Source organism: Castor canadensis, chromosome 12 (assembly GCF_047511655.1).
Source record: "Castor canadensis chromosome 12, mCasCan1.hap1v2, whole genome shotgun sequence".
Classification (NCBI taxonomy): domain Eukaryota; kingdom Metazoa; phylum Chordata; class Mammalia; order Rodentia; family Castoridae; genus Castor; species Castor canadensis.
The window spans coordinates 21,966,317-21,991,986 of record NC_133397.1 but is presented as its reverse complement, the minus strand read 5'-3'; the positions used below and the strand labels follow the sequence as shown (position 1 = coordinate 21,991,986).

Below are 25,670 nucleotides of genomic sequence, written 5' to 3'. Positions count from 1 at the left end.
GGGCCAGGATGACAAGCCTGTCTGCCTGACTCCATGGTGCAGGATCTCCCCCTCCACCCTGCCCAACTGCTCAGAAAGGAAGGGTTGATGCCACATCCCAGGTTAATAGGCCCCTGTGGGAACTCCTGCCTCCTGAGAGGCTTAACTCATCTCTGCCCTTCTGTATGATGCAAATCACCAGCCTCTGACACCTCAGCCCAGCACCTCTATTCATACAGTCAACAAATCTTTTTCAGTAACTGTGGACAAGACCCTAAGTCAGTAGATACAGTTAACTTTATCTACCAGGAATCACACAAAGCCACTAAGAATGGTCATCTCTAGGGATTTTAATATGCAGGGGGACTTTTATTCTTTATACCTTTTTAGCTTTTAACTTTCATGTAATAAGCATATATTATTTTTGTTTGTTTGTTTTATTTTTTGCGGTACTGTGGATTGAACTCAGGGCTTCATACGTGCTAGGAAAGCACTGTCTGCTGAGCTGTATTTGCAGCACTATTGCTTTTTTTAAATTAAACAAAAGCTAATCTAAAATTTTTAAAGGAAAAATCTCCTTTGTTTGGGTTTGTGGTTTTTTTTTTTTTTCCGGTAATGGAGTTTGAACTCAGGTCCTCCACCTTAAGCCACTCCACCAGCTCTCTTTTTGTGATGGGTTTTTTCAAGATAGTGTCTCTCAAACTATTTGTTTGGACTGACTTTGAACTGCGATCCTCCTAATCTCTGCCTCCTGAACAGCTAGGATTACAGGTGTGAGCCACAGTCCCCTGGCTAGGTTACGGTTTTTTAAAAAGGAGGTCAGGGTACTGATGGCTCATGCCTATAATCTTAGGCTAAGATCAGGAGGATGGCAAATACTTTGAGGCACCCTATCTCCAAAACCACCAGAGCAAAATGGACTGGAGGTGTGGCTCAAGTGGTAGAGCACCTGCCTTGTAAGTATGAAGCCCTGAGTTCAAACCCCTGTCCCGCCAAAAAAAAAAGAGAGAGAGACAGCTGGTGCTTGGTTCAAGTGGTAAGGTGCCTACCTAGCAAGTGTGTAAAGCCCTGAGTTCAAACCTCCAGTACTGAATTAAGACACAGAGAGATAAATCCCCAATACAAAAAAAGGAAAAGAAAGGAGGGAAAGGGATGGAGGGAGGGACAAAAAGAGGGAGGAAGGAAGGAAGGAAGGAAGAAAGGAAGGATGGAAAGTATAAAAAATATATGTTAATACCTGGTTAGAAGTTTCACTTGAAGGTAATAAATCCAGGGGCTGGTAGAGTGGCTGGAGTGGTAGAGCGCCTGCCTGGCAAGTGTGAGGCACTAAGTTCAAACCCCAGTACCACAAAAACAAAAAAAAAAGATAGTTAAATACAAAGTTGATAATAATATTAGATTATACCCAGTTATTGGCATCCTGTGCCTTTGGACAAGTCACTTCCTCTCTCAGGGCTGTAAGAAATTATCAGTAGATATGTGTGCTCCGTTTGTTATACACCTTGCATGCGGTGGGATGGGAGCCTTGGGTCCGACTCAGCCTGAACGAGGAGCAGTGAGGGATGGAGGGGAATGAATGGGCCTTGATTTGAGGCGTGGAGGCTGTGTGATCCAGGACCACCCACCCACCCAACCCTCTGGGCCTGCACCTCACCTGTTAAACATGGAGACCACCTTATGGTCTCATCTAGGTCTCATCCTAGGTCTCATCTAGGTGTGACACTCTAGCATTCTGTCATGTGGATTTGCATCCCAAGTGCTGGAGAGAATCCTCTAGAAAGCCACAAATAAGTGAGGGCAATAGTGGAGAAAGATGAGACATGGCTCAGTTTTGGTGCTCATGGTTTGCTCACTTTCAGACTGATTTTCCTTCTGGTTTTCCACCAAGGGGTACTAAAACACCTCCAGGCGTTCCCACCCTGCCCAGACCACCTTACTCCCTAGCCAGTATTTTCCTGATCTCTCATTGTTCTTTCTTCTGATGGAACATTCGTTATTTATGCTGTGTTTTGAGCCATCCAAGGAAGAGACTCAGATGTGGCGTCCTGATTTACGTCTCCAAGGCAGAGAATCAGTGAAATAGCACTATTCATCTGAAAATAGCCCTCCTCATCCCCTCCCCTCTACCTCTGTTTCTGTTCCCTTAGTGCTGACTCCTCAGCACCTACCATCAGAGAGTCAAAAAGGGAGAAACGGGCCTGTGACGGCAGGAGTAGCTGTCTTTCCCAGGAGATGAAAGCAGGGTCTGCTGAGCTAGGTTTGTTCTATCCTCTTCGGTGAGGGGTGAGCCTATACCAGTGAGGCACTGAATTAGAGAAGAACTATAACATTTGCTTGTTCTTGGTCATTCACCAAGCTCATTCCCATCTGCCTCCAACTCACCCTTCTGCCCCAAAGTCTGCAAGGCCATAGGCAACTCTCCCACTTTACAGACAAGAACACTGCAGTCAGAGGGCTGGTGCCTTAGACATTGTAACAAAAAGGGTGGCAGAGTATATGTGGACAGGTCCTCTGACTCACATGCCCTGCACTCTTTTTTGTGTGTGTGGGACTGGAGTTTGAATTCAGAGCTTCGTACCTATAATGCAGGCACTCTAGCACTGGAACCACATCTCCAGCCCATTTTGCTCTCGTTGTTTTTAGAGGTGGAATCTCTCAAACTATTTTCCTGGTCTGGCCTCGAACCACGATCCTCTTGATCTCAGTCTCCCAAGTAGCTAGGATTACAGATGGGGGCCACTGGGCACCAGTGACTCTCTGTGTCATTCCACCATGGAACTGGTGAAGTGGCCCTTCCCATGAACCTCTGTCTCTGGGACTCTGGGGAATGCTGACAACCTCCCCAGAGCACATGGTTTAAGAGCACTAGCCACTCATCCCTGAGGCCCCAAAAAACCTCACGCAGGCAGAAGCTATTTCAGCCACAAAAGAAAGCAATGGTACTCTGAGCTTGCCTGAGCACCAGTAAAGATGCATCAGTAAATTTGCATCAGTAAAGATGCAAATTCCAAAGGCTTCTTCTGTCCAAGGCACCTCTGTATCTGAACCCAGAAGAAAGCTGGGGAACAGAGAAAAGGACATTAGACTTGGGGTTAGGAGGCTGGTGTTCAACTGTTAGCCTGATGTTTACTGGCTCCATAACCTTGGGCAAGTCACTTGATCTCTCTAACCTTGGTTTTCTTTCATGTCAAATGGAGATCACACTTGTTATTTCCTAAGGCTCTTGTGGTGATTAAATAGGATGATTAAGGTAAAAAGGACCTAGCCTAGCCACAGGCATATGGCAAGCTGCATCTGAGACTTCTGTCGCCTGTATAATGTCATAGATTAGCTGGCAGTGGCAGGGGAGAGCCAGTTTGGCTTCTCCGTCCTTGGAAAATCACATTTGATGGTATCTTCCCCAAAGAGTGACTGGCCAAGCCTGGCTGTCTCCATTCTGGCTTTCCAGATCAGCACTTTAAGTACAGGGCCTCTTTTCTCTCTCTCTCTCTCTCTCTCTTTCTCTCTCTCTCTCTCTCCCCTTCTTCTTTCTTTCCTCTTTTTTTTGGCACTGGGGTTTGAACTCAGGGCCTTGTGCTTAACAAGCAGGTGCTCTACCACTTGAGCCATGGCTCCCAGCTCCCTCTCTGGTTTTGCACTCTGACTGCTTCTGGAACAGGAAAGGTGAGCCTCTGAGAAGCCCTAGCTATGGCTACAAACTGACGTGTCCCTTTAGTCATCCTGGCTGTTACTTGTATAGTAACTGACCTGCCTCTGATACCTGGAATCATGTATTAAGATCTCCAAATAATCAAGAAATTACTTGGGAAGTGCTTAGTCAATACAAGAGCAGATACACACAAAGATCCTTATTAGGAAACTCCAGGTTTAGAGGATTCCATTTCTGGGCCTCAGTTTCCTTATCCATAAAGCTGGGGAGTTGGGATCAGTGATTCCCAAGATCCCTTTGCTACCGTGTGATTCGTATCCTTCTCTCAAGAGTCAGATTTTAGTGCCCTGGAGCTCCAAGCCTATCTCCTACACACTTACAACCTCTGCTGGCCTTTTAGATACACTGGACTTATTTAGAACCAGCAGGACCGAACACAGTCCTGTCCACAGGCTCCACCCACCTATACTCTTTGGTCCTGAAAGATTACAAAGGAAGCATTGACCAGAGCCGCTGAGAGCTCCAGGGAACTCTTCCTGGGGACCAAAACTCCTTATTCCCGTGCCTTCACTCTGTACATCCCAGCCTGAATTTGCTAACAGATTAGAGCCATCCCTGTTCCATCCCACCCTGCCTAAGTGATGGTTAAAGATAGAAATCTCTGAGGCAAAGGAAGAGATGACCCCTGGTGTCCTCAGAAAGATTGGGAAAGCAAAGAAAGGGAGCTGGTGGGTGACAGATTTCAGAGTGTGGGGTGAAATAGCACAGCTTAAGACTGGGGAGAAGGAGGAGCTGAGATCTGTACCTGGACTGAGGCCCCCACCCTGGGTTCCATGCCACAGCCAGCCCCTTCTTCTAGTACAAGACTGGTCCTATCTGCCAGGCTTGGCTGAGAGTGTGGGTTTGAGTAAATGGGCAAGACTTGGCGAGGAAGTGATAAGGCAGATTTAGTTGTCATGCAGTCCACGTCTGGGCTGGGTCATGGCAGAGCTGGCAGAGGGGCACTGGACAAACAGAGGGGGGTGATAATGGGTAGTTAACCCTCAAACAGGAATTCTGCTCATGGAGCCCAGTACCAGCTAAAGGTCTCAAAGCAGAGTTCTCATCCAAGGAGGAGACCTAATCAGAAGCAGATTAGCAGGAACTAGTTCTGAGAATTAAGTCATGGGAATGAGGGTGGGAGGAAGGCTGGGACTTGGGGGCCCATAGTCTTGGCTGATGCTTCAGACCCCAGGCCTGATTGTTAGCTCAAATTCTGCCTGACAATGTCCAGATGGGTTCACGAAACCAAAGGCCTTTTTGTGAGAAGAACATGTTCCTCTGTGTGGGAAGCTGGGAATGGCAGATGCTGAATTGACAAAGAATTCTGTTTGGAATCCAGGGTCCATCTACTACTTAAAATTCACACCCCAAACTGGGCGCCACTGGCTCAAAGCTGTAATCCTAGCTACTTGGGAGACTGAGATCAGGAGGATCATGGTTTGAGGCCAACTCAGGCAAATAGTTCTGAGACCCCCATTTCCAAATTAACCAGAGCAAAAAGTGGGGTGAAAATTTGCAAGCAGGGAGACTTGAGTTCAAACCCCAGTCCTACACACACAAAAAAAATTGTTTCCCAAAATATAAAAGAGTAGGTTGGGAAAAGAGAGGTCAGGTCTTCAGGAGAGCACCTCAAAAATATGAGAATATAAAATAAATGGGGAGGCTCAATTTTATATCTATTAATATAACAAAATTTTAAAATAGTGATAATATTTCATGCCAGTGATGCTATACTAAAAGTGGGTCCAATATTTATTGCTGGCAGTAGTTTAAAGTGATCTAAACCATTAGAAAGATAACTTGAGCCTGGAATCCTAGCTACTTGGGATGCAGAGATCAGGAAGATGGCAGTTCAAAACCAGCCTGGGCAAATAGTCTATCTTAAAAAAAAAACCATCACAAAAAAAAGGGCTGGTAGAATCGTTCGAGTGGTAAGAGTACACCTGCCTAGCAAGTATGAGGCACTAAATTCAAACCCCAGTAATGCTAAAAAAAAAAAAAGAAAAAATTACATGTGCAAGGGTGTTTATAATTAAATATACTATAAATTATCCACCCTACCATTATTAAAATTACAGTAATAAATGTCTAAGAGAGACAATAAATTGTTAAAAGTGTGTGTCTTTAGAATCTCTTAGTTGTCTGTGAACTATTTAATCCAGCACTAACTCCTGAGATAACAAATTTCACACTTTTCTTCTATACACAGTAAACTTCCTTTTATTTATCCAAAAACTGCTGCTTTCAAAACTCAAGGTGTATGCAAGCTCTTATCTATGCATTAGCATTGATTGGAAATCTGGATCTTTTCTTCTTGCAGCCATTTTAGATTGTACTGTTGCCAGGCGCATCCTTTTAACCTTTTTTTGTCTTTGCAGACTGAAGAGTCCTGTTTTTCAGAATCTCTTAGAATAGCCCTGGGAGGGCCTTCTCTGCCCTTCTCTGGATCTCCTTTCTCCTGTGAGTCTCTGGAGATGCTGTGGGGAGTGATACACAGCACTCCAGATTCAGCTGCATCATGGTTCTGTGCAAGGGTATAATGTTTTTTTTGTTGTTGTTTTGTTTCCAAAAAGCCTTCACAGTTGTGCCTGGCTAGCTGCTATTGGGTTTTTAGCTGTGGCAGCATCTTAAGCCAGTATCTTCTGGGAACAGTTGAGAACTACTCCCCTCCCCCCTTTCTCTTTTTTTTCTGGCTTATAACTGATGGCCCACAGCTATCATTTAATGAGCAGGGTTAGAATCATTTTCCTCCAAATGGAAAGCTGTAATTGAAGCTCACCTGCCTTTTTTTTTTTTTTTTTTTTAAGTCAGCTCACATGACCTGGAAGTTCTCTTGTTCTTTAGCACCTAGAAAGGTTGGAAATATGAATGAGGCTAGAGGTTTCACTGGTGTGCCCTTCCTTGCATAATTTGTATCACAGCTCCGTCTGTCATCCAGCACTTGAACATTTTTCCATGCAGAGAAATGCCTGTTTATTTCTCTTTCCTTTCCATAATCCACTTCCCCTTCATGAGGAAGCGCTTCCCCTTTCTCCCTCTCCCCACCCCCACATAACTTTGAATAACCTCTGAGTACAACCTTGCCTGGAGAATGTTAACATACAGTGTTCTGGCCGCTGCTTCCCCTCATGCTGCAGTAACCTACTTTGTCCAATTTTGAGAGAACTCCCAGAGGTGAGTCAGACACATGACTTTTCTCTTGCTGGAAACGAGGACTTTCCTTTAGCTGGTTCTGCTTCCTGAAGTGCTCAACACAGTAATAGCAACAGGGCAATAGAAAGGTGTTGGACTTTAGAGCCAGGAAGTCTTGGGTCTGAATTCTCCATTCAAGTTCAATGGTCATGATGTGACCTTGGATGGTTACTTAACCTCATTGAGCTTTCGTTAGAAAAATTATAGTGTCAATAGCTTGTGCCTTCAGACAGTCCTTTCCAGATGTTAACTGTGCACACATCACTTCTAGATACAATGTAGGTTCTGACAATAGATCAGGATAGTGTAAAAGCTTCCCAGGTGATTCTGATACATCACAAAATTTGAGAACTGTGTCTTTATTAGTGGTGAAGAGTAAAGAATGTTAGTGTCACATAAAATGCTAAAGAAACTGGGCCCTGGTGGCTCATGCCTGTAATCCTAGCTACTCAGGAGGCAGCAATCAGGAGGATCATGGTTCTAAACCAGCCCAGGCAAACAGTTTGAGAGACCCTATCTAGAAAAATTCCATCACAAAAAAAGGGCTGGTGGAGTGGCTGAAGGTGTAGGCCCTGAGTTCAAGCCCAAATACTGCAAAAAAAAAAAAAAAAAAAAAAATTCTGAGGGAAATGCAGACTCAGGGCTGAAGTGGCCAAGTGTGTCCCAGATTTGGGAGCAGGTTTGTCCGTGTACTTTCTCTCCTCTATCTCATATCCTCCCCTCCTGCCAAGTCTCCAGGGTGCCCAGACCCTGTGACAGGGAGTGTGGGTTGATCAGTCAAGGGAGGAGAAGCTGGGATAGGGCCCAGGCTTGTTCTGGATAAGAGAGCCCAAAGGAAGTATATGGAACTCTTCTGGAACTACTCCAAGGATTCCATTTGTGTTTATTGAGCACTTGCTTTGTGTCAACCACTGTGCTAAGTCCCAGGGACTCTGATGAGTAAGACGTGCTTCCTGACTTAGAGGAGTTCACAGGGAGACAGGATGTAGACAAATAATGGCTCTGTTATGGGGGAAATATGTCTGTGTGTCGAGGAGGCCTGAAAGAGATGCTTTTTTTTTTTTTTTTTTTTTGGCAGCACTGGAATTTGAACTCAGGGCCTCATGCTTGCTAGAAAGGCACTCTTACTAATCTTACTTTTTGTGATGAATGTTTTCAAGATAGGGTCTCCCAGCTGGGCATTGGTGGCTCACACCTATAATTCTAGCTACTCAGCTAGAGGATTATGATTCGAAGCCAGCCCTGGGCAAATAGTTCTCTATCTTGAAAAAACCCATCACAAAAAAGGGCTGGTGGAGTGGCTCAAGGTGTAGGCCCTGAGTTCAAACCCCAGTACTGAGGGGAAAAAAAAAAAAAGATAGGGTCTCATGGAACTGTTTGCCCAGGTTGGCTTCAAACTGTGTTCCTCCTAGTCTCTGCTTCCTGAGTAGCTAGAATTATAGGCATGAGCCACCAGCACCCAGTGAAAGAGCAGCTTCAAGGGGATAAGGAAAAATTTCCTAAGATGCTCTTATAAGATAAGTAGCAGTTTTCCATGTGGACGTGGAGTGGGAAGAGCCTGTGAAATGTGAAATGCCACAGCACACTGAGAGAGTTGGAATTCTTTGGGTAAATCTGGAGTACAGGGTATATGTGGGGAGTGGTCAGGAGACTGGGGGGCTGGGCAGCCCATTGGACCCATAACTGCTACAGTACTTGGATTTCCCTCTGCAGGAATAGAGGCCCATTGAATAGACTGAGACAGAGAATCGTCCATTCAGACTTGTGTTTTTGGAGGATTCCCCCAGATGTCATGTGGAAAATGTGTGGAAGGGGAAACTGAGGCAGTGGGGAAGCCCATGGCAGTGGTCAGGCAAGCAGTGAGGATTGCAGTGAAATCAGCAGAGGGAGTGGTGTGAGCCACTCTCAGAAGCAGATCTGGTGGCATGTAATGACTGGCCAGATGAGTAAGATGCAGGGCAGGGACTAGTTAAGGTAGATGAGCCACCAAAGGTGTCACGTGTCAGGAGCCACTCACTCTCAGTGTTGTGCAAGTGCCAACCTTGAAGGAGAAGTAGTTAAGATGAGTTAAATCTGTGACCATGGGAAGTGGGGTACTTGGTGAGACCATTAGCCAGGAGTTCAGGTGGCTCTGGGTGGCAGAGAGGACAGCCAGCCACTTGAGAGCCCCCTCCTCTCTCCTTGGCCTCTGTGGGGCTGGTGTGAGGATCATGTCTCTCCCACTGGCACCCTATCCCATCCCAACCTCTGACTTCCCCCTCCCTGCTTTATCCCTGGTGGTATGGTTCTCCCAGGTGCCCTCCTGCTCTCCAAGCTGGTGGCATCCCCTGCTTTGAGAGCCCTCAGGCAGTTCAGCTGGTTCCACTGGGAAAAATTCCAGTGAGGCAACAGCCAATTTCTTCTGGTGGCTCAAGGTGATGTCAACCTTCCAGAAGGCCTGTGATGAAACCAAAGGGCAGTTGGCTACCCTGGGGGAAGACCCTCTTACTAGCAATAGAGACAGTGCATTTTTAGGGAGTCATAATTTATGCAAATCCATCCTCATTTCAGCTTCTGATTCCAGAAGTACCCACTGAAGGCCTGTGCCAAGCACTTAAGGGTGGGGAAACTTTCTACAGCCCAGGGCTCTCAGTGAACCAGGTTCAAATCACTCCTCTTTTTACTTACCCAAGGCTAGTTAGTCTCAATGTCTTCACTTGTTGAATGGGGAGAGGAGCCATTCCAACGGAGGTACTGGCTGTTCAGGGCTTCGCTCAGCACCTAGCCAACAGTGCTCGGGCACCATTGTGGAATAAAGGCTGCAGTGGTCCAATACTACAGATATGAGAACTGAGGGGAGGAACTTGTCCATGGCCTCCAGCCTAGTGGGTAGAAGATGAGTCTTCCATGCTGTCTCTAAGGTTCATGCTGCTTTTGGGGCCCCGAAGAATCCCTGCTGCAGAATCCCTCCCTTGGGTTTCCATGTCCGCCAAAGATTAGACTCTTTCCTGCTGCCCATGTGGTGAGTGAGCTGTCTTCCTGAGTCAGGAGCCACTTAGCACAAGGATTGGGCTGCCCAGTGACTAGTCAGCTGGGGCCTGGTTGCCAGGATTGGATCGCCAACTACCCTCGCAGGCATGGCAAACCAACCTTCCTTCTGTATCCAAAGCAAAGAGATCAGGTGCCCCATATTGCCTGAGGGATTCTCTCTCTTGGCCTTCCAAATGGTCTTGTCAACAATGGGAGCCTTGTGAGCTGGTGGAGTGGCTCAAATGGGAGAGCACCTGCCTAGCAAGTGTGAGGCCCTGAGTTCAAACCCCAGTGCCGCCAAAAAACAATGGAAGCCTTGTGCTGGGGCTGGAGAGGCTGGAGGGGAAAACTCCACTCTCATGGAGGGCCACAGGCCCCATCTAGGACACAAAGCAAAAGCTCTCATTCTGGGGTTCTTTGCAAAGCCTGTCTCTGAAGCCCTCTGTGTCCCCAGGCCATGGAGAGCAAGTTGCTCATTGGTGGCAGGAACATCATGGATCACACCAACGAGCAGCAGAAGATGCTGGAACTGAAGAGGCAGGAGATTGCTGAGCAGGTAGGGCTGCCAGGCTTCAGGTCCTCCTGGGGTGCATGGCTCAAGGTCATGTCTGGGGGGTGGAGTGGGGCCTTAAGGCTATTATGGCTTTGGGATCCTGGGCATTACAGTGCTGAGGATCTAAGATGCGCCATCTGGGTCCCATGGGTCTACCAGCCCAGGGTCCTCCCTCTGGCAAGGGCATTGTGTGCTGGTGCGTGAGAGGAAGTGGTGGTTGTCCATGATGTCAGCCTCCAAAAGGTACCTGGTACTAACTCCTGGGCCTTCCACAAGGATGTGAGTTCATGGTCAATAGAATGACTATTTCCTAAATTGTTAAGAACCACAATTTGTTGGTTACCAACCAACAGTGACGCTACATGGGGTAAGGGGGAGACAGCTTGGAAGCCTGTGTATATGGGTAGTACCCCTGGGATATGTCAGCTGTGAGGGCTGGCATTCACACAGGGGAGTGCCTGGCAAAGGCATGGCCATAGGAGCTAAGAGAAGGGGTCTGCACCCATTGCTCCACTTAGGATAGGATGGGAACAGTGGACATGGGCCACAGGTGCCTCCTTCTCCCTCCTGGCACCCAGGGTTATGGTGAAAACAAGTCCCATGTCAGGCAGAATGAGCCAGTCCTCTGAGCTCCATTGGCTCCTTGGCTTTCCATTGAAGTGCCCTTCTCCTGCCTTGGCCTAGAAACGCCGGGAGCGAGAGATGCAGCAGGAGATGATGCTCCGAGATGAGGAGACCATGGAGCTCCGGGGCACCTACACATCCCTGCAGCAGGAGGTAGAGGTCAAAACCAAGAAGCTCAAGAAGGTGAGGCGCTGCAGCAGGTGGGTCAAGGTGCCCTGAGGGCCTACGAACCTCAGGGGTACGCCTCCAGGACTCCTCCACACTTCGCACGAGCTGCTGGGTCCTGAGCTATGTCACCTGGGCCGGAGGCATGAGGAGCGGTGGGAAGGCAGGGGACTGGTTTCAGGGTGGATTAGAGCTTTCCTCCTGGGCCAGGGGGACTCACGGGCTAGAAATTGTCCCTTCCAGTCCCAGGACCATCATCCTCATTGTCCTGGGTCATTTCCCTGCCCTTTCATTGTCAGCTATGAGTCACAGTTTTGATAGTTGCCCCTGGAGAAGGGCCAGGGATTGTGATGAGGCCTGAAAAGGAGACTCATGTCTGGGGAAAACCAGGAAGGGAACACAAGACCCTCCACACCACGTCAAGAGATAAGAATCTGGTCACCAGGATCTTGGGAAGTCCATCCGGGAAAACACGTGAGATGAGTGCCTAGGGCAGGAAGCAGCAGTTCTAGCTTAGATTTTGGGAAGAACCCCAAGGGCCCCCAGGGTTGTCAGTGTGGCTGTCCCAGAGCTGGCCAGGCAGAGGCCCAGCCACCATGGCAGTTGCCATGAACACACTCAGTGGGTTAGGAGTGAAACAGAGGGATTAGGGCTGACCTCCACACCATCACTTTTGGGAGCCCCAGGAGAGGGAGGAGTGGGATGGTCACCTTCTCAACTTGTTTGGCTCCTCACCCTACATCTTGGGTCTCCAAACGAGACATGGGTCCAGCTCTGACTCTTCTTTTTTTTTTTTGTGATACTGGCGTTGGAACTCAGGGCTTCACGCTTACTAGGCAGGTGCTCTGACACTTGAGCCACACTCGCACTCCTTGGACCTTCTATTGATTAGTTGTGGGCCTTTTTAGCTAGTCTGTCCCTCTGCTTCCTCATCTTTTTATAAGAAAAGGGCATGGGACTAAAAGGTCCCTCAGGTCCTTTCCAGTTTGAACATTGCATGATGCTAACAACAGCTGAGAGTGAGTTCAGGGGGACATTGCAGACGTTGAACAGCCATCCTGATTCAGGAAGGTGGGGCAGCAACCTCGAGTTCAGGCCAGGATCCCAGCCTCATCCTGTGCTGAGTTTGTGGACCCTGAGCTGCAGCCCGCAGGGTCCAGGCTGGGTGATCCCAGCTTTGTTGGCACATTGAGCAGCATCTGAGCTGAACCATCTCCACCCAGCTCTACGCCAAGCTGCAGGCGGTGAAGGCGGAGATCCAGGACCAACATGATGAGTACATCCGTGTGCGGCAGGACCTGGAGGAGGCACAGAACGAACAGACCCGGGAACTGAAGCTCAAGTAGGGCCAGCCTCTTCCGGTTCTGGGTCCCCCAGCCTCCCCACGTTCATCAGGGCCTCTGCCCTGAAGGCCTCATTCTGACCGCTCCCTCATAAGTCCTTATGTCTCAGGAAGAAAACATGTTTGAGGGAGGAGGGATGAGCCCAGTTCTGGACTTTTTTCTGTACCTCCTAGGCCTGAATTTGATGAACCCCTCCCTAAGTGGGTGCCTGGTGCTGGTCAAAAGTAACCTGAAATGTCCCGAGCCTACAGTCTTTGCATTAGAAAGAGTGGTCATCCAGTTCCATTCTTTCTATAGGGATCCCCACCTCCACCATTTTGGTTTTTCCATCTCCTCTGTTGTGTATGCCACAGGGTCTCACTCCTTCCGTTCCCCATCTCTGCCTCATCCCTGCTCCCAGGTACCTAATCATCGAGAACTTCATCCCCCCTGAGGAGAAGAATAAGATCATGAACCGGCTCGTTCTGGACTGTGAGGAGGAGCAGTGGAAGTTCCAGCCACTGGTGCCTGCTGGAGTGTGAGTCTCTAGCCTGTTGTCTGGGCCTAGGGACTTTTAAGCCCCCTCCAGGTTGGGGCTAGTGAGGGGCTTGGGGCCCTGCCTATGGGGAAGCAGGTGTGTGGGGACTGAAGAACGCCTGGGGAATTGCAGATGGAGGGTGGGTTTTTCAGTATTTGTATGGGTCTCCATGAAGGAAGGGTGTTGGGGGTGGGGTGGTGGAAGAGTTTCACTGACTTGAAATGCAAAAGCATCCTGGAAAGAGGGGACAGGAGGCAGGGAGGAGCATTCTGCCTCTTGATGCTAACAGCTGGCCACTTTTGGTAAACACTCATTTGTCAGGTGCCAGAAATAGGAACTGTGTTTGCCAAGCTCCGCTGTGTCCACACTGTGTGAGACTGCAGACAGAAGGTAAATCACACAGGGTCCAAGCTCACAGTCCAGGGGAACTACAGAGAAGTAATCAGATCATGACATGGAGGAGGCACGACCCAGTCTCCGTAGCCTTGCCCAGGTGGGCAAGTCAGCAGTTCCACCTGTCTCCCTCTCCTAGCCCTTCGGTGCAGCTGCCTCCGTTGTCTTGGTGTGTAGCACCCTCTGCTGGTGGCTATGAGGAACAAGGTCACCTGTTCAAGTCCAACAGAGTGACTGCCACACCCAGTTGGACCACTGTCCCTTCATTGCAAATCTGTATTCAGCAGTGAAGAGACAGTGCTTCCCTGGAGATTCTTGGCTCTCTCTATGCTAGGAATATTACTGCTGAGGTAGGGCAGGAGTCTCTCCAGAGCTGGGGTGGGAAGCTAGCTAGAGGTCTACATACAGCTTCTTGCCCATAAGGATGCCACACAAGTTGAAAGTGGGAAATTCATGACCAGAGGTCGTTTTATCTATCTATCTATTTATTTATTATTATTTTGCAATACTGAGGCTTGAACTCAGGGCCTGCACCTTGAGCCACTCCACCAGCCCTTTTGTGTGATGCGTGTTTTCGAGATAGGGTCTCCCAAACTCAATCCTCCTGATCTCTGCCTCCTGAGTAGCTAGGATAACAGGTGTGAGCCACCAGTGCCAGGTTAGAGGTGGTTTTGGTGGTGTCACTTTGGTTAGTGGATGCAAGTCAGTAGTACAAGGTCTAAAGCTGAGGTTCTCTAACCTGCCCCTAGCTCCAAAGGGTCTGATTTAAAGGATCTTGGTAGAACCCAGAACTTACTTGTAGCTTTCCTGAAAAGGTTCTAAGTGATTCTGCAATGAAGTCAAGCTCAAAAGCCACTAAGGCAGTACTGTTTTCTGGAGGCAGGTACAGGCAAGGCTCCTGCTTGGGAGGATTCTTTTGTGCTTAGGGAAGTTCTTGAGTTGGAAGTGTGCAGGCGGGGTAATTTGTCCGCATAAATTATAACCATGTCATCAGTGTGCTCAGCTCCAGTTGGGATAGGAGAGCCTTTGAGAAGGCCTGTGCTTTGTTTTTTTTTTTGTTGTTGTTTTGTTTTGTTTTTTGTGGTACTGGGGCTTGAACTCAGGGCCTACACCTTGAGCCACTCCATCAGCCCTATTTTTATGATGGGTTTTCAAGATAGGATCTCACAAACTATTTGCCTGGGTGGCTTCGAACTGCAATTCTCCTGATCATTGCCTGGCCTGTGTTTTTTAACTTTTTATTTTGGAACATAAGAATTCCAAGAATAGTACAAAGAATTCTCATACTCCCTGCACCAAATCTTTTCTAAAATTTTTCCACATCTTAATGTATTAATTTCCCCTCTGTCATTTGAGATTAAGTTGCAGACATCGTGACCATTTACCTGTTAGCTAAGAATGAGGACATTCTTTTACATAACCACAGAACAGGGAGGATGTATCATATTGAGACAATTCTGTTATATAGGTAATATTCAGTTTTTTCCCAATTTCCCATTTATGTCTTTTTGGCAGTCTCCTTCCCTGAGGTCATGCATTGCATTTAAACCAAGAAGGGGTTTAGATTTGAGTCTTGTAGTTTCATGCTTCAGAGACGTTTGTTTATTGCTCAAAACTTTGATCCTGAAATTCTGATTTGTCTGCTTGAAGCACCTGATCTGGACTCAGGTGTGGTGGGTGCTTCACTTGAAGCTAGGATGAGCTGCCTGTTTAATGATCGTGAACATCTCCATTTTTGTTTTTTAGGTTTAGCACAGCGCATCGCACATAGTAAGTGGTCTATACACATTAGCTGTGATTATGATCTTTGGTTTTTGTTGGGACTGGGGTTTGAACTCAGGGCTTTGCACTTGCAAAGCAGGCACTCCGCCACTTTGGGCCACACCTCCAGAACTTCCATTCTTTATTTGTGTTTTCCAAAAGTTTACTTTCTCACTTTTTTTTTTTTGGATGCACTGTCTGTGGAGCTACTGCAATGCCAGGTCCAAAACTCAATTTACTGTATTGTTCTCTGATAGAATCAGAGATAAAATAAACATATTATGTTTGCAATTTGGGAGTTACTTAAAAGGAAAAAAGAAAACTTTTGATCACTTCTGCCTTTTAAATAACTCCCAAATTGCAAGCATAATATGTTAGTTTTATTTGTGGGGAGGGAATATTAGGGATTGAACCCAGGATCGCTGGCATGCTAAACACATGCCTATTATGGAAAAATTAGATGAACACTGAAAGAATAAACATGTCTATCTGGTGGTAGCTTCTGGTAACATTTGGATATGAACTTTTTTTTCACCACTGGGGTTTGAATTTAAGACCTACACCTTGAACCACTCCACCAGCTCTTTTTTGTGTATTTTTTAAGGTAGAGTCTCATAAACTCTTTGCCCAGGCTGGCTTCAAACTGATCTCTGCCTCCTCAGTAGATAGGATTACAGGCATGAGCCACTGGTGCCCAGCTACGTTTTTCTCTTTTTTTCAAAGATGAAATGATTTGTATATGTTGAAAAGACATTTACAGAGTTTAGAAACTAAAATAGCTATCTAGCTATCTTAAAATAGCACATCTTAAGCCAGGCATGGCGGTGCACCAGTGTAATCTTAGCACTTGGAATTCAGAGACAAGAAGATTGTGAGTTCGAGGTCAGTCTGGGTTGCATGGTGGAAACCCTGACTTCAAAAAACAAAAACAAAGCACACTTTAAATAATTTTTAGAGTAGATAATTTAGAGTAGAAATAACTTACAAAAAAAGAAAGAGGTGAGTCTCAAGCAGTAAACCACTTTGCCTAGCACGTACAAGGCTCAGTTCAAACCCCAGAATTGCCAAAAAAAAAAAAAAAAGAAGAGAAAAAAGAAAGAAAGAAAAATACTAGGTAATTGAGGGTTTTTTTGTTTTTTTAAAGGTAGAAAAGTTTATTAAGCAAAAGGACAAAGCTCCCACAGGAGGGAGAGGACCCAAATGAGTTGCCAAACATGAGTTTTTTGTTTGTCTTGTCATTGTCTGGTTTGGTGACTGTAATTTGCAATATTTAGTATTTTTTAAGAAGTTTAAAAAAATAACAAAAAGACAAGAGACAAATAAAAATGGAGCTAGGAATTTTTATATGAAACAGCATTTTTAATTTACTTTTTAAAAGCAGTGGTGGCTAGAATGAAGTCAAATAATTCATCACAATTGAAACCCTACCTGTGGTCGGGGCCCCAGAGACTTGGATGGCAGGAGTTGCTGGCCAGCATCTCTCACACCATCTGCCCCAAGTTCCTCATTTCCCAGCTGAAGGGAAGGGTCAAGGGAAAGCCCTTGACCGAGGAGCCCTGAGTTCTGAGGCTGTGGAACTGCCTCCCCCTCTCCTCCAGCACCAGACTCATCTGCAACCAGACAAAGCAGGGCTAAAAAGCAAACAGAAACGCTCTTGCTCTCCAAAGCAAATTTAACTAATCAGGCCATTGTTCCACTTGCTCCGTTCAAGTGGGGATACTTTGCCTGCCTGTGGCCTATGGTCTTCCAGAGATGAGAACAATGAAGGCCACTGGGAGTGAGAGCAAAGGCACTGTTTGAAAGAGATGACTGATGGTGGTGCTGTCCCTTTACAAAGCTTTTGTTAGAAATACATTTACCCACCTCCTACTTGAGCCACAAACATCTACCCCACCTATGATGCTCTGAAACAAAGTGTATTGTCAGGCAACTGATTTTGGAAGTCTATCCTTTCTCCCTTTTCTTCCCTGTCTCTCTGCACCCAGCCATTGAAGCAAATAATCTCAGATGAGATTATTCCACAATCACGATTTTGTATTAAATTTTTTTTTTTTTTGCAGTACTGGGGTTTGAACTCAGGAGCTACACCTTGAGTCACTCCACCAGCCCTTTTTTGTGATGGGTTTTTTCAAGATAAGATTTCTTGAACTATTTCCCTGGGCTGGCTTCATTTTTTTTTTTCTTTATCTTTCTTTTGTTTTTTTTTTTGGTGGCACTGGGACTAGAACTCAGGGTCTCATGCTTGCTAGGCAGGTGCTCTTACTGCTTGAGCCGATCCACCAATCCTGGCTGGCTTCAAACCACAATCCTCCTGATCTCTGCCTCCTGAGTAGCTAGGATTACAGGCATGAACCACCAGCATCTGGCTTGAAAAAGCATTTTTGTCACTCATTCCACCAGTAAATGTTTTACAAATATGACCTTTCAGTTTCTCATAATAAACTTTTTAAAATTGTATTTATAGAAAATCGTCTTCTAAGGGTTAGCTATTTGGCAATGCCCATAGTCCATGATTTATGGGTCACAAAATTCCGTTGTGACTTAGCGCTTTGGCCTCTGCAACCCCAGCCTCCACAGATTCCTTGCAAAGCCATGTGGAGTAGTTGGAGGAGACTGGACTTTGGCTTTAGGACATTCTAAAAATCTATTCCCTGCTCTGCCACTTACTTGTGGCCTGGAGAAAGCTGTTTTGTTTTTGATACAGGCTGGCTCAAAGTCAAGAGATCCTCCTGCTTCAGCCTCTTGAGAGACTGGGACTATAGGTGTTACCATGCCTGGCTTTGAGGAAATGTTTTTACCTTTCTGAAGCCACTTTTCTTCATTGTAAAGCAGAGATAATAACGTGCTCCTTGCAGGATTGTTGAGTCGAAATGAAACCATGTATGGTTCTAGTCCTGAACTTGGCATAGAAGCAATGATCGATAAACACTTGTAATCATATTAATAAGTTAATAAGCCAGTATTATAAATATGGAAACTCCAGGGAAACCAGGCTGTCTCTGTCTCTCACAAGTGCCATAGAAGGGCAGCCTGATTTGTTGTTTTTGTTTTTGTTTTAGATTTTGACATGGTTGTTTTGTTGGGTTTTTTTTTTTTTTTTTTTGGTGAAACTGGGGTTTGAACTCAGGGCTTTGCACTTGCAAAGCAGGTGCTCTGCCACTTGAACCACACTGCCGGTCCATTTTGCTGTGGTTATTTTGGAGTTGGGGTCTTGCCAACTATTTGCCTGGACTGGCCTGGAACCTCGATCTTCTCAATCTCAGCCTCCCAAGCCATTGGTGCCTGGCTAGATTTTGACTTTTTAAATTCAGAATGCCTCTAAGTTTAAGGAAAGAGCATTCCATATTCTCAATAGAAGGGAAGAATGTTAAGCCAGTTTTGTCACAGAGCCAATGTTTACCTTGGTGCATGGAGCCTTCAGACTTCCCATAGGCTTGTGAGAATTGAAGAAGAATCTGAAACCGAGATAATTTACAGCCCTCCCTGGCAGAGACAGGAAGGCATGGAGGGCTCGGAGAAGAAAGAGCAATCAGAGGTGGAGCAGGGCAGTGGAGGTGAGCTGCAGTGGCCAGAAGTCTGATTCACCCACAGAGGACCTGGGAGGAATCACAGCATTGACATTGGATGTCTGTCTTCGGAACAAGAGAGGAAGGGGTGATCACACACAAACCAGCAATAAGAATGGTGTCAACTCAGGGATGAGTTTTTAAGGGGAAAATTCCATTAATGCTCAGTTCTGGAGAGAGTTATGGAGCCCATAACCAGCTGTGGGTCTCTTTTGGGAGGGGAAGATCACTGCAGAGCTAGGCCTCAGCCCCTGGTTGTTGGCCACAGCCTGCTTACTCCAGAGGATCGATCATAAAAATAGGCCTGAGGCAGAAGAGGGGGTTGATGGGAAGTTTGGTGTCTCAATTACAGACTCCCTTCCCCCAACCCCCTTCCCTACAGGCTGCCCAGGATAGGCCTGGCACCTTCCCAAGGTCAGACTCCTAGTTTCCACTGACCTGCTGCTCTGCTTGCCCAGCCATGCCTTCTGTCCTGCCCCTGCCCTCTGACCTCTTCCTGGAGCCTGAGCTTTCAAAGGCACTCTCTGGCCCCAGATGTCTCTAGTACACTCCTCAGAGACCATCATAAAAACAGTTCTTAGGAAGATTCAAATCCCTGGGGTCTTTAACTGCATGACCTTGGGATCAAAGGGCACACCTTTCTAAGCCTGTCTCCCCTCTGCTCTGTCCGCCTCAGGAGCTTGTCGTGAAATTCAAATGAGATTTGCAGAAGCCCCTTACAAGTGATCAGTGATCTTCCTAATGCTTCCAGCCCTGCTTAGTGGCCTTCTGATGCATGTCTGCCAGCCTACTTTGCACACCTTCCTCCTTGCTGCCACTGTCATTGAGGCCATGTGTCTGGCCTCCCCCTAGCTTCCCAGCAATGAAATGAAGTCTGGCTTCCAGAGCCTTCAGCTGGGACGCCAAAGTGGGGTAGAGCACTGTTCAGTATGCATGATAAACCGAACCTCAGGAATGTTACTTCTCCCAGAGGCAGGCATTGACCTGGGGATCCTGCCTGGGAATTACTCTTCCTGCTTCTCCCCTCTGCCTTCCAATGTCACCTCTGGAATTTCTCATTGCTCGTTTCATTTTATTCATATCCTTACTTGAGTTAGCAAATGAAATTGAGAACTAGTAATAATTACAGCTGCTGACTGTGCTAAATGCTTGTCTGGCTTAATCTCAGCAATTCTGTATGACATAGGTGACATGTCAGAGGCTCAGAGATAGGAAGTCACTTCCCAAGGTGACAGACATACAAGGGGCAGAGCCAGCATTCAAACCCAGGTCTGCTTGACTCCAAAGCCTATATTCTTTGGTTTTAAAAATGGAAATAGCTTTCTTGATTTCTTTTATTGTTTGTTTGTTTAGGTAATAAAAGCGAGGCAGGTAAGAGGTTGGCTTGACCTGCAGGAAATAGAATAAATTGACAAGGAAATAGAGCAGTGGAAGCTTTCATCCTTGTGGCACTTGAAAAGCAGTTTCGCAGTACGTAGCAAAGAAGAAAACACGTACACCCTGTAGTCACCAGTTCCAAACCTGGACGTATACCCCGGGGAGAATGTTTGACAAGTACACCAAAGTGCACATGCAGAATATTCGCAGCAGCGCTGTTTAATAGCAAAACAAAGAAGGAAAGGACAGGAGGGAAGGAGAGAGGGAGGGAGGGAGGGAAGGAAGGAAAGCTCATATTTTCTACTCTTTTATGTAACTGGTCCCTATTAATGGACATTAAAGTTGCTTTTTTTTTCCAATTGTAAATAATACTTCAGCAAACATTTGTCTCCATTCCTCATATTTACTTAGGGAAATTCCTATGAGTGGGAATTTGGATCAAAGAACATATACTTTTTAAAAGCCAAGTCTGAGAGGTTTTTGGGGGTTTTTTTGGTGGTACTAGAGTTTTGAACTCAGGGCCTCATGCTTGCCTAGCAGACTGAGCCTCTTTGCTAGCATTTTTTGCTTTAGTTGTCTTTTCAAATAGGATCTTGAGATTTTTGTCTGGGGCCAGCTTTGGACTGCAGTTCTCTACCTGTGTCTCCCAGTAGCTGGTATTATAGGTGTGAACCACCACACCTGGCCTGTTTGTTTTTAAATAATGGCTTTGTTGAGATGTAGTTCATGTATTATAAAAATCACCATTTTAAAGAGTACAGTTGAGTGGGTTTCTGCTAATTCCAGAACACGGTCATCATTCCAAAAAGAAACCTCAAAGCTGAGAGTGGCAGCTCACATCTGTAATCTTAGCTACCTAGGAGGCAAAGATTGGGTGGATTGTAGTTCAGGGTCATCTTGAGCAGAAAGTTCACGAGACCTAATCTCAACAAATGGCCGGGCACAGTAGCACGTGCCTGTCATCCTAGTTACACAGGGAAGCACAAACAGGAGGAGTGTGGTCCAGGCCAGCCAGGGCGTAAAGCAAGACCCTATGCCAAAAATAACCAACATGAATAGGGCTGGCAGAGTGGCTCAAGTGGTAGAGTGCCTGCCTAGTAAGTAGGAGGACCTGAGTTCAAATCCCAGTATTGCCAAAAAAGAAAAGAAACATCAAACCCATTAGCAGTCTCATTGTCTGCCATCTTCCCAGTCCTAGACAGCCACCAGGCCACTGTCTGTATGGATCTGCCGTCCGGACATTTCACATAAATGGAGTCACATAAATGATCTGTGGTGACCAGCTTCTTTCACTTAATGGAATGTTTTCATGTTTTGTCCATGTTGTGTCACGTATCAGTCCTCTTTTTTTTTTTTTTTTTTTGTGATACTGGGGCTTGAACTCAGGGCCTCAGACTTGCTACACAGGTGCTCTACAGATTAAGCCACTTCACTCTGCCAGCCTTTTTTTTTTTTTAAGACAGGGCCTCACTATGTATCCCAGGCTGGTCTGAATTCCCTATGTAGCCCAGGTTTGGCCTCAAATTCTGAAACTCTGGATCCTCCGGCCTCTGCCTCCAGAGTGCTGGGATTACAGGCATGCACTGCCATGCTCAGCTACACTTCTTTTTATTGATGAGTAGTATTGCATACCACATTTTGTTTATCCCTTCATCAAGTGACAGGCATTAGAGCAATTTCTACTTTTGGCCAATTGTGAACAATGCTGCTATGTTCATCACGTGCAAGGTTTTGTGTGTACTTGTCTCAGTTCTCTTCAGTATGTGTGCAGCAGTGGGAGTACTAGGTTATATAGTAACTCTCTTGTTTAGCTTTTGTCTTTTGAGACAGGGTCTTGCTATATAGTCCAGAGGGCTGGCAGAGTGGCTCAAGTGATAGAGTCCCTGCCTTGCAAGCATGAGGCTCTGAGTTCAAACCCCAGTAGCATCAAAAAGAAAAAAAATATCCATATAGCCCAGGCTGGCCTTGAATTCATGATCATCCTGCCTCAGCCTCCAGAGTGCTGGGTTTACAGATGTGTGTCATCACACTAGCTCTTATATTTTATTCTAAGAGTTGTTAACCAGGCATATTCCTGTAATCCCAGCAACTAAGAAAACTAAAGCAGGCGGAGCTCAAGTTGAAGGCAAGTCTGGGCAACCAGGCAAGACCCTGTCTTTAAAAAAAACAAAGCTGTGCAGTTTTTGCTCCTATAGTCATGCCTGTGATCCATTTTGAGTTTGTGTCTATGTAAGGTGCGTAGGGTACGGATGGATCCCATTTCATTTGTTTGCACATGCATATCCAGTTGCCCTGCACCATTTGTTGAAAAGTCATTCTCTCCACTGGAGTGTGTTGATGTCCCTGTGGGAAGTTAGCTAACCTTGGTTATGTAACTGACTTCTGGTGTCTCACTCCTATTCCATTCAGCTGTGTCTTCCTTATGCGAGTTCTAGTCTTTTTTTTTTTTTTTTTTTTTGTGGTACTGGAGTTTGAATTCAGATCCTACATCTTGAGCCACTCCACCAGCCCTTTTTTGTGATGGGGTTTTTCGAGATAGGATCTCACGAGCTATTTTCCTCAGGTGGCTTTGAACTGTGATCCTCCTGATCTCTGCCTTCTGAGTAGCTGGGATTACAGGCGTGAGCCACGGGCTTCTGGCAAGTTCCAATATCTTGATGAGTCCTCTAACTTTTGTTTCTTCTCATTTCAAACCTATTTCTTTAAATCATTTAATTGTGCTAACTCCCATGAAGGAAAATGGGAGCCACAGTCATCAATGACTGTTTAGTGTGTAAGGCAGTATGCGAATTGGAAAGCTGAAAAATCAGCCCTTTTTTACTATGGATAAAAAGAGCAACAAGAGAGAAGAAATATGTGGTCCTTTGTATTACCCTCATAGTTTCAGTTGTCAGATTGTATTGGAGCAAGGAGAAACAAAATTGCAGAAGCTGCAGTTTGCAAGGCCTATTGGCTACCTGCAGGATGGGATACTTCGTTCCTTGTGATAGCATTTGCCCTTGGTGTCTGATGGAAATCCATTCTAATATGGCCTCTTCCCTGCAGCAATAACAGCCAAATGAAGAAGCGGCCAACATCTGCAGTGGGCTACAAGAGGCCTATCAGCCAGTATGCTCGGGTTGCCATGGCCATGGGGTCCCACCCCAGGTACAGGGTAAGAAGTTGGGAAGCAGAAGCAGGGAGGGCACTGAGGGGAGGGGGTGCTCACAGCCTGTGCTTCCTCTAAGTTTCCCATCACCGTGACACCCAGGATTGACTGAGTGCCTGGACAGTACAGTCACTGAGGTCACTGCTCACAACTGACGTGATTTCACCCCAGGCTGAAAATATAATGTTTCTGGAGTTGGACGTGTCACCGCCAGCTGTCTTTGAGATGGAATTCTCTCATGACCAAGACCAAGACCCTCGTGCATTACACATGGAGAGGCTCATGCGGCTGGACAGCTTTCTGGAAAGACCTTCCACATCTAAAGTCCGGAAGTCCAGATCCTGGTCAGTCCCCCCCATCAGAGTGAGCACTGAACATGGAGGCAGGGAAACAGCACAGGATGGTGGAGGCCACACAGGGTTTTTTTTGTACCCAAAGGCGCTGTGGGGAGGGAAAGGAAAGATGTCATTCTTGTCTCCTGCATGTCTCTAACCCCCTTCCTTCCCCACCTTGTCCTCACCCTGCAGGTGCCAGAGTCCTCAACGGACTCCACCCTCTACCACACATGCCTCGGTGGCCTCTGCTCCTCTCCACCCCACGACAATAGTGGACCATGAGTGACAACCTTCACAGGCTGCCCATCCGACAGACTCCTGGGACGGGCAGCCAGCCCTGGCTCGTCTCATCCGCCGCTTGGTGCGTGTGCGTGTGCAGTGCGTGTGCGTGTGTGGAGGGGGGAGACCTGGCAGACGGTGCCCTGCCCGCTCTTCTGCGCCTCCTTTATTTAATTCATCTTATTTATTCGTGGAGCTCAGTGAGTATGGGAGATGCCCTGGCCTGAGCTGTGTGAGTCACTGCGTAGCCTCTTTTTCTCCTAACTGGGGGCCCCAGCCAGCCCTCAGGCTTCTCCCCATGTCAGCTGTCCCTGGAAGGGAAGGCGGTCAGTGCCTGAGAACACAGTGCTTTTTCTACCCATCCCATTCCATGGTTCCCATCTCCTCCGACCCTGACAGTGAGCAGCCCCACACACTTTTTGGGACTAGAAAACTGCCAGGTATCCACTGAGGACAAGAAGCATCCTGAGGACAGTGTTGGGCCTATGCTCCCGGTGGACAGAGCCCTGCTTTCCACTGTCTGGGCCCCAGACGACCTCCTTGGGCTTCTTGGGCTCTTTTCAAAGACCTCAAAGGCCTCACAACACTCAGCCCGTGCTCTGCAGCTTTGGCCAGACCTCACAGCCTCCCAAACTGCTTCCCGTCCACCTTTCCAACCCGGGGATGGGACTCGTGAACCAACCAGTGGTTGCTGCATTGGGACCCACAGGCAACGGAACAGCACTGAGACAACGTGGACTGTCATCAGGGAATTCCTCCTCTGGGTCCCTTTGTTTCTGTTCTCTTTGAGAAGTTGCTTTGGTCAACAAGCCATCAAACCTGCTTCCCGTTTTTGAGATGTGGCTTCTCAATGTGCTTTGATTACGGTCCCTTGCAGCTGCTGACCTCAGTTCCTAGTGGGAGTAATCAGTATCATCTGTCCCCCAGCTAAATGAAGGTATCAAAATCTGTTGCTTCCCCATCATTTATCACAGGAAACAGAGACCCAGGCAGAATCTTCATCAGCTTTGCCTACTGCTCCTGTTTCTCAGTCATGTTTTGGGGGCACTTTTGTTGAGAACTGGTCCATTCTTTACTACTTGTGCAAACTGATCCCTCTTCACCTTTCTTTGTGACAGCCCCAAATGTCTCCAGGTATTGCAGGTGATAAGTAAATTTATATATATATATATATATATATATATATATAAGGTTAATTTTCATTGACTTTTTTACATGCAAGACAAAACTGTCATCTTTTATTTTTAAAATGTCTTTGCACATAGGTGATCCCACAAAATTGTAAGTCCCCTTATATTAGGAGTGAAATTTGAGCCGGGCACCTGTGGCTCATGACTGTAATCCTACCTACTCAGGAGGCAGAGATAAGGGGAATCACAGTTCAAAGCCAGCCCGGGCAAATAGTCCATGAAAAACCCATCACAAAAAATGGGCTGGTGGAGTGGCTCAAGGTGTAGGCCCTGAGTTCAAGCCCCAGTCACACACACACACACACACACACACACACACACACACACAAGAAAAAGTGAAATTTAAGTTAAAATCCAGTTATACTGGATTGATTGCTTCCCTAAAATACTTTCCTGATATATCTCTAGGAAATATACCCCTGATCATATGTCTATCTTTTTTTCAGGCCTTGTATCTACTCAAAAGATATTGATAAACACACAGATTTCTTTCAGAAGGAATTATGACTTCTGCTGTAAACATTTAATAGTTAGTTATGTTAAGTGTT

General features: G+C 46.6%; 1 protein-coding gene and 1 non-coding gene across 2 annotated transcripts in view; both read left to right on the top strand.

Annotated features, from left to right (window-relative positions):
- Positions 1–25,442, top strand: part of Kif3c (kinesin family member 3C) — a 36,000-nt gene extending 10,558 nt beyond the window's left edge. The window contains exons 2-8 of the mRNA XM_020162979.2: positions 10,326–10,427; positions 11,109–11,231; positions 12,437–12,555; positions 12,957–13,073; positions 23,216–23,324; positions 23,490–23,662; positions 23,846–25,442. Coding sequence (XP_020018568.1) covers positions 10,326–10,427; positions 11,109–11,231; positions 12,437–12,555; positions 12,957–13,073; positions 23,216–23,324; positions 23,490–23,662; positions 23,846–23,939 — 837 coding nt within the window. The 3' untranslated portion in view covers positions 23,940–25,442. The remainder of the gene's footprint in view (positions 1–10,325; positions 10,428–11,108; positions 11,232–12,436; positions 12,556–12,956; positions 13,074–23,215; positions 23,325–23,489; positions 23,663–23,845) is intronic.
- On the top strand, positions 21,234–21,306 carry Trnat-agu (transfer RNA threonine (anticodon AGU)). Its single transcript has one exon. It is a non-coding gene; the product is annotated as a tRNA-Thr (tRNA).
- Positions 25,443–25,670: the final 228 nt, after the last annotated feature.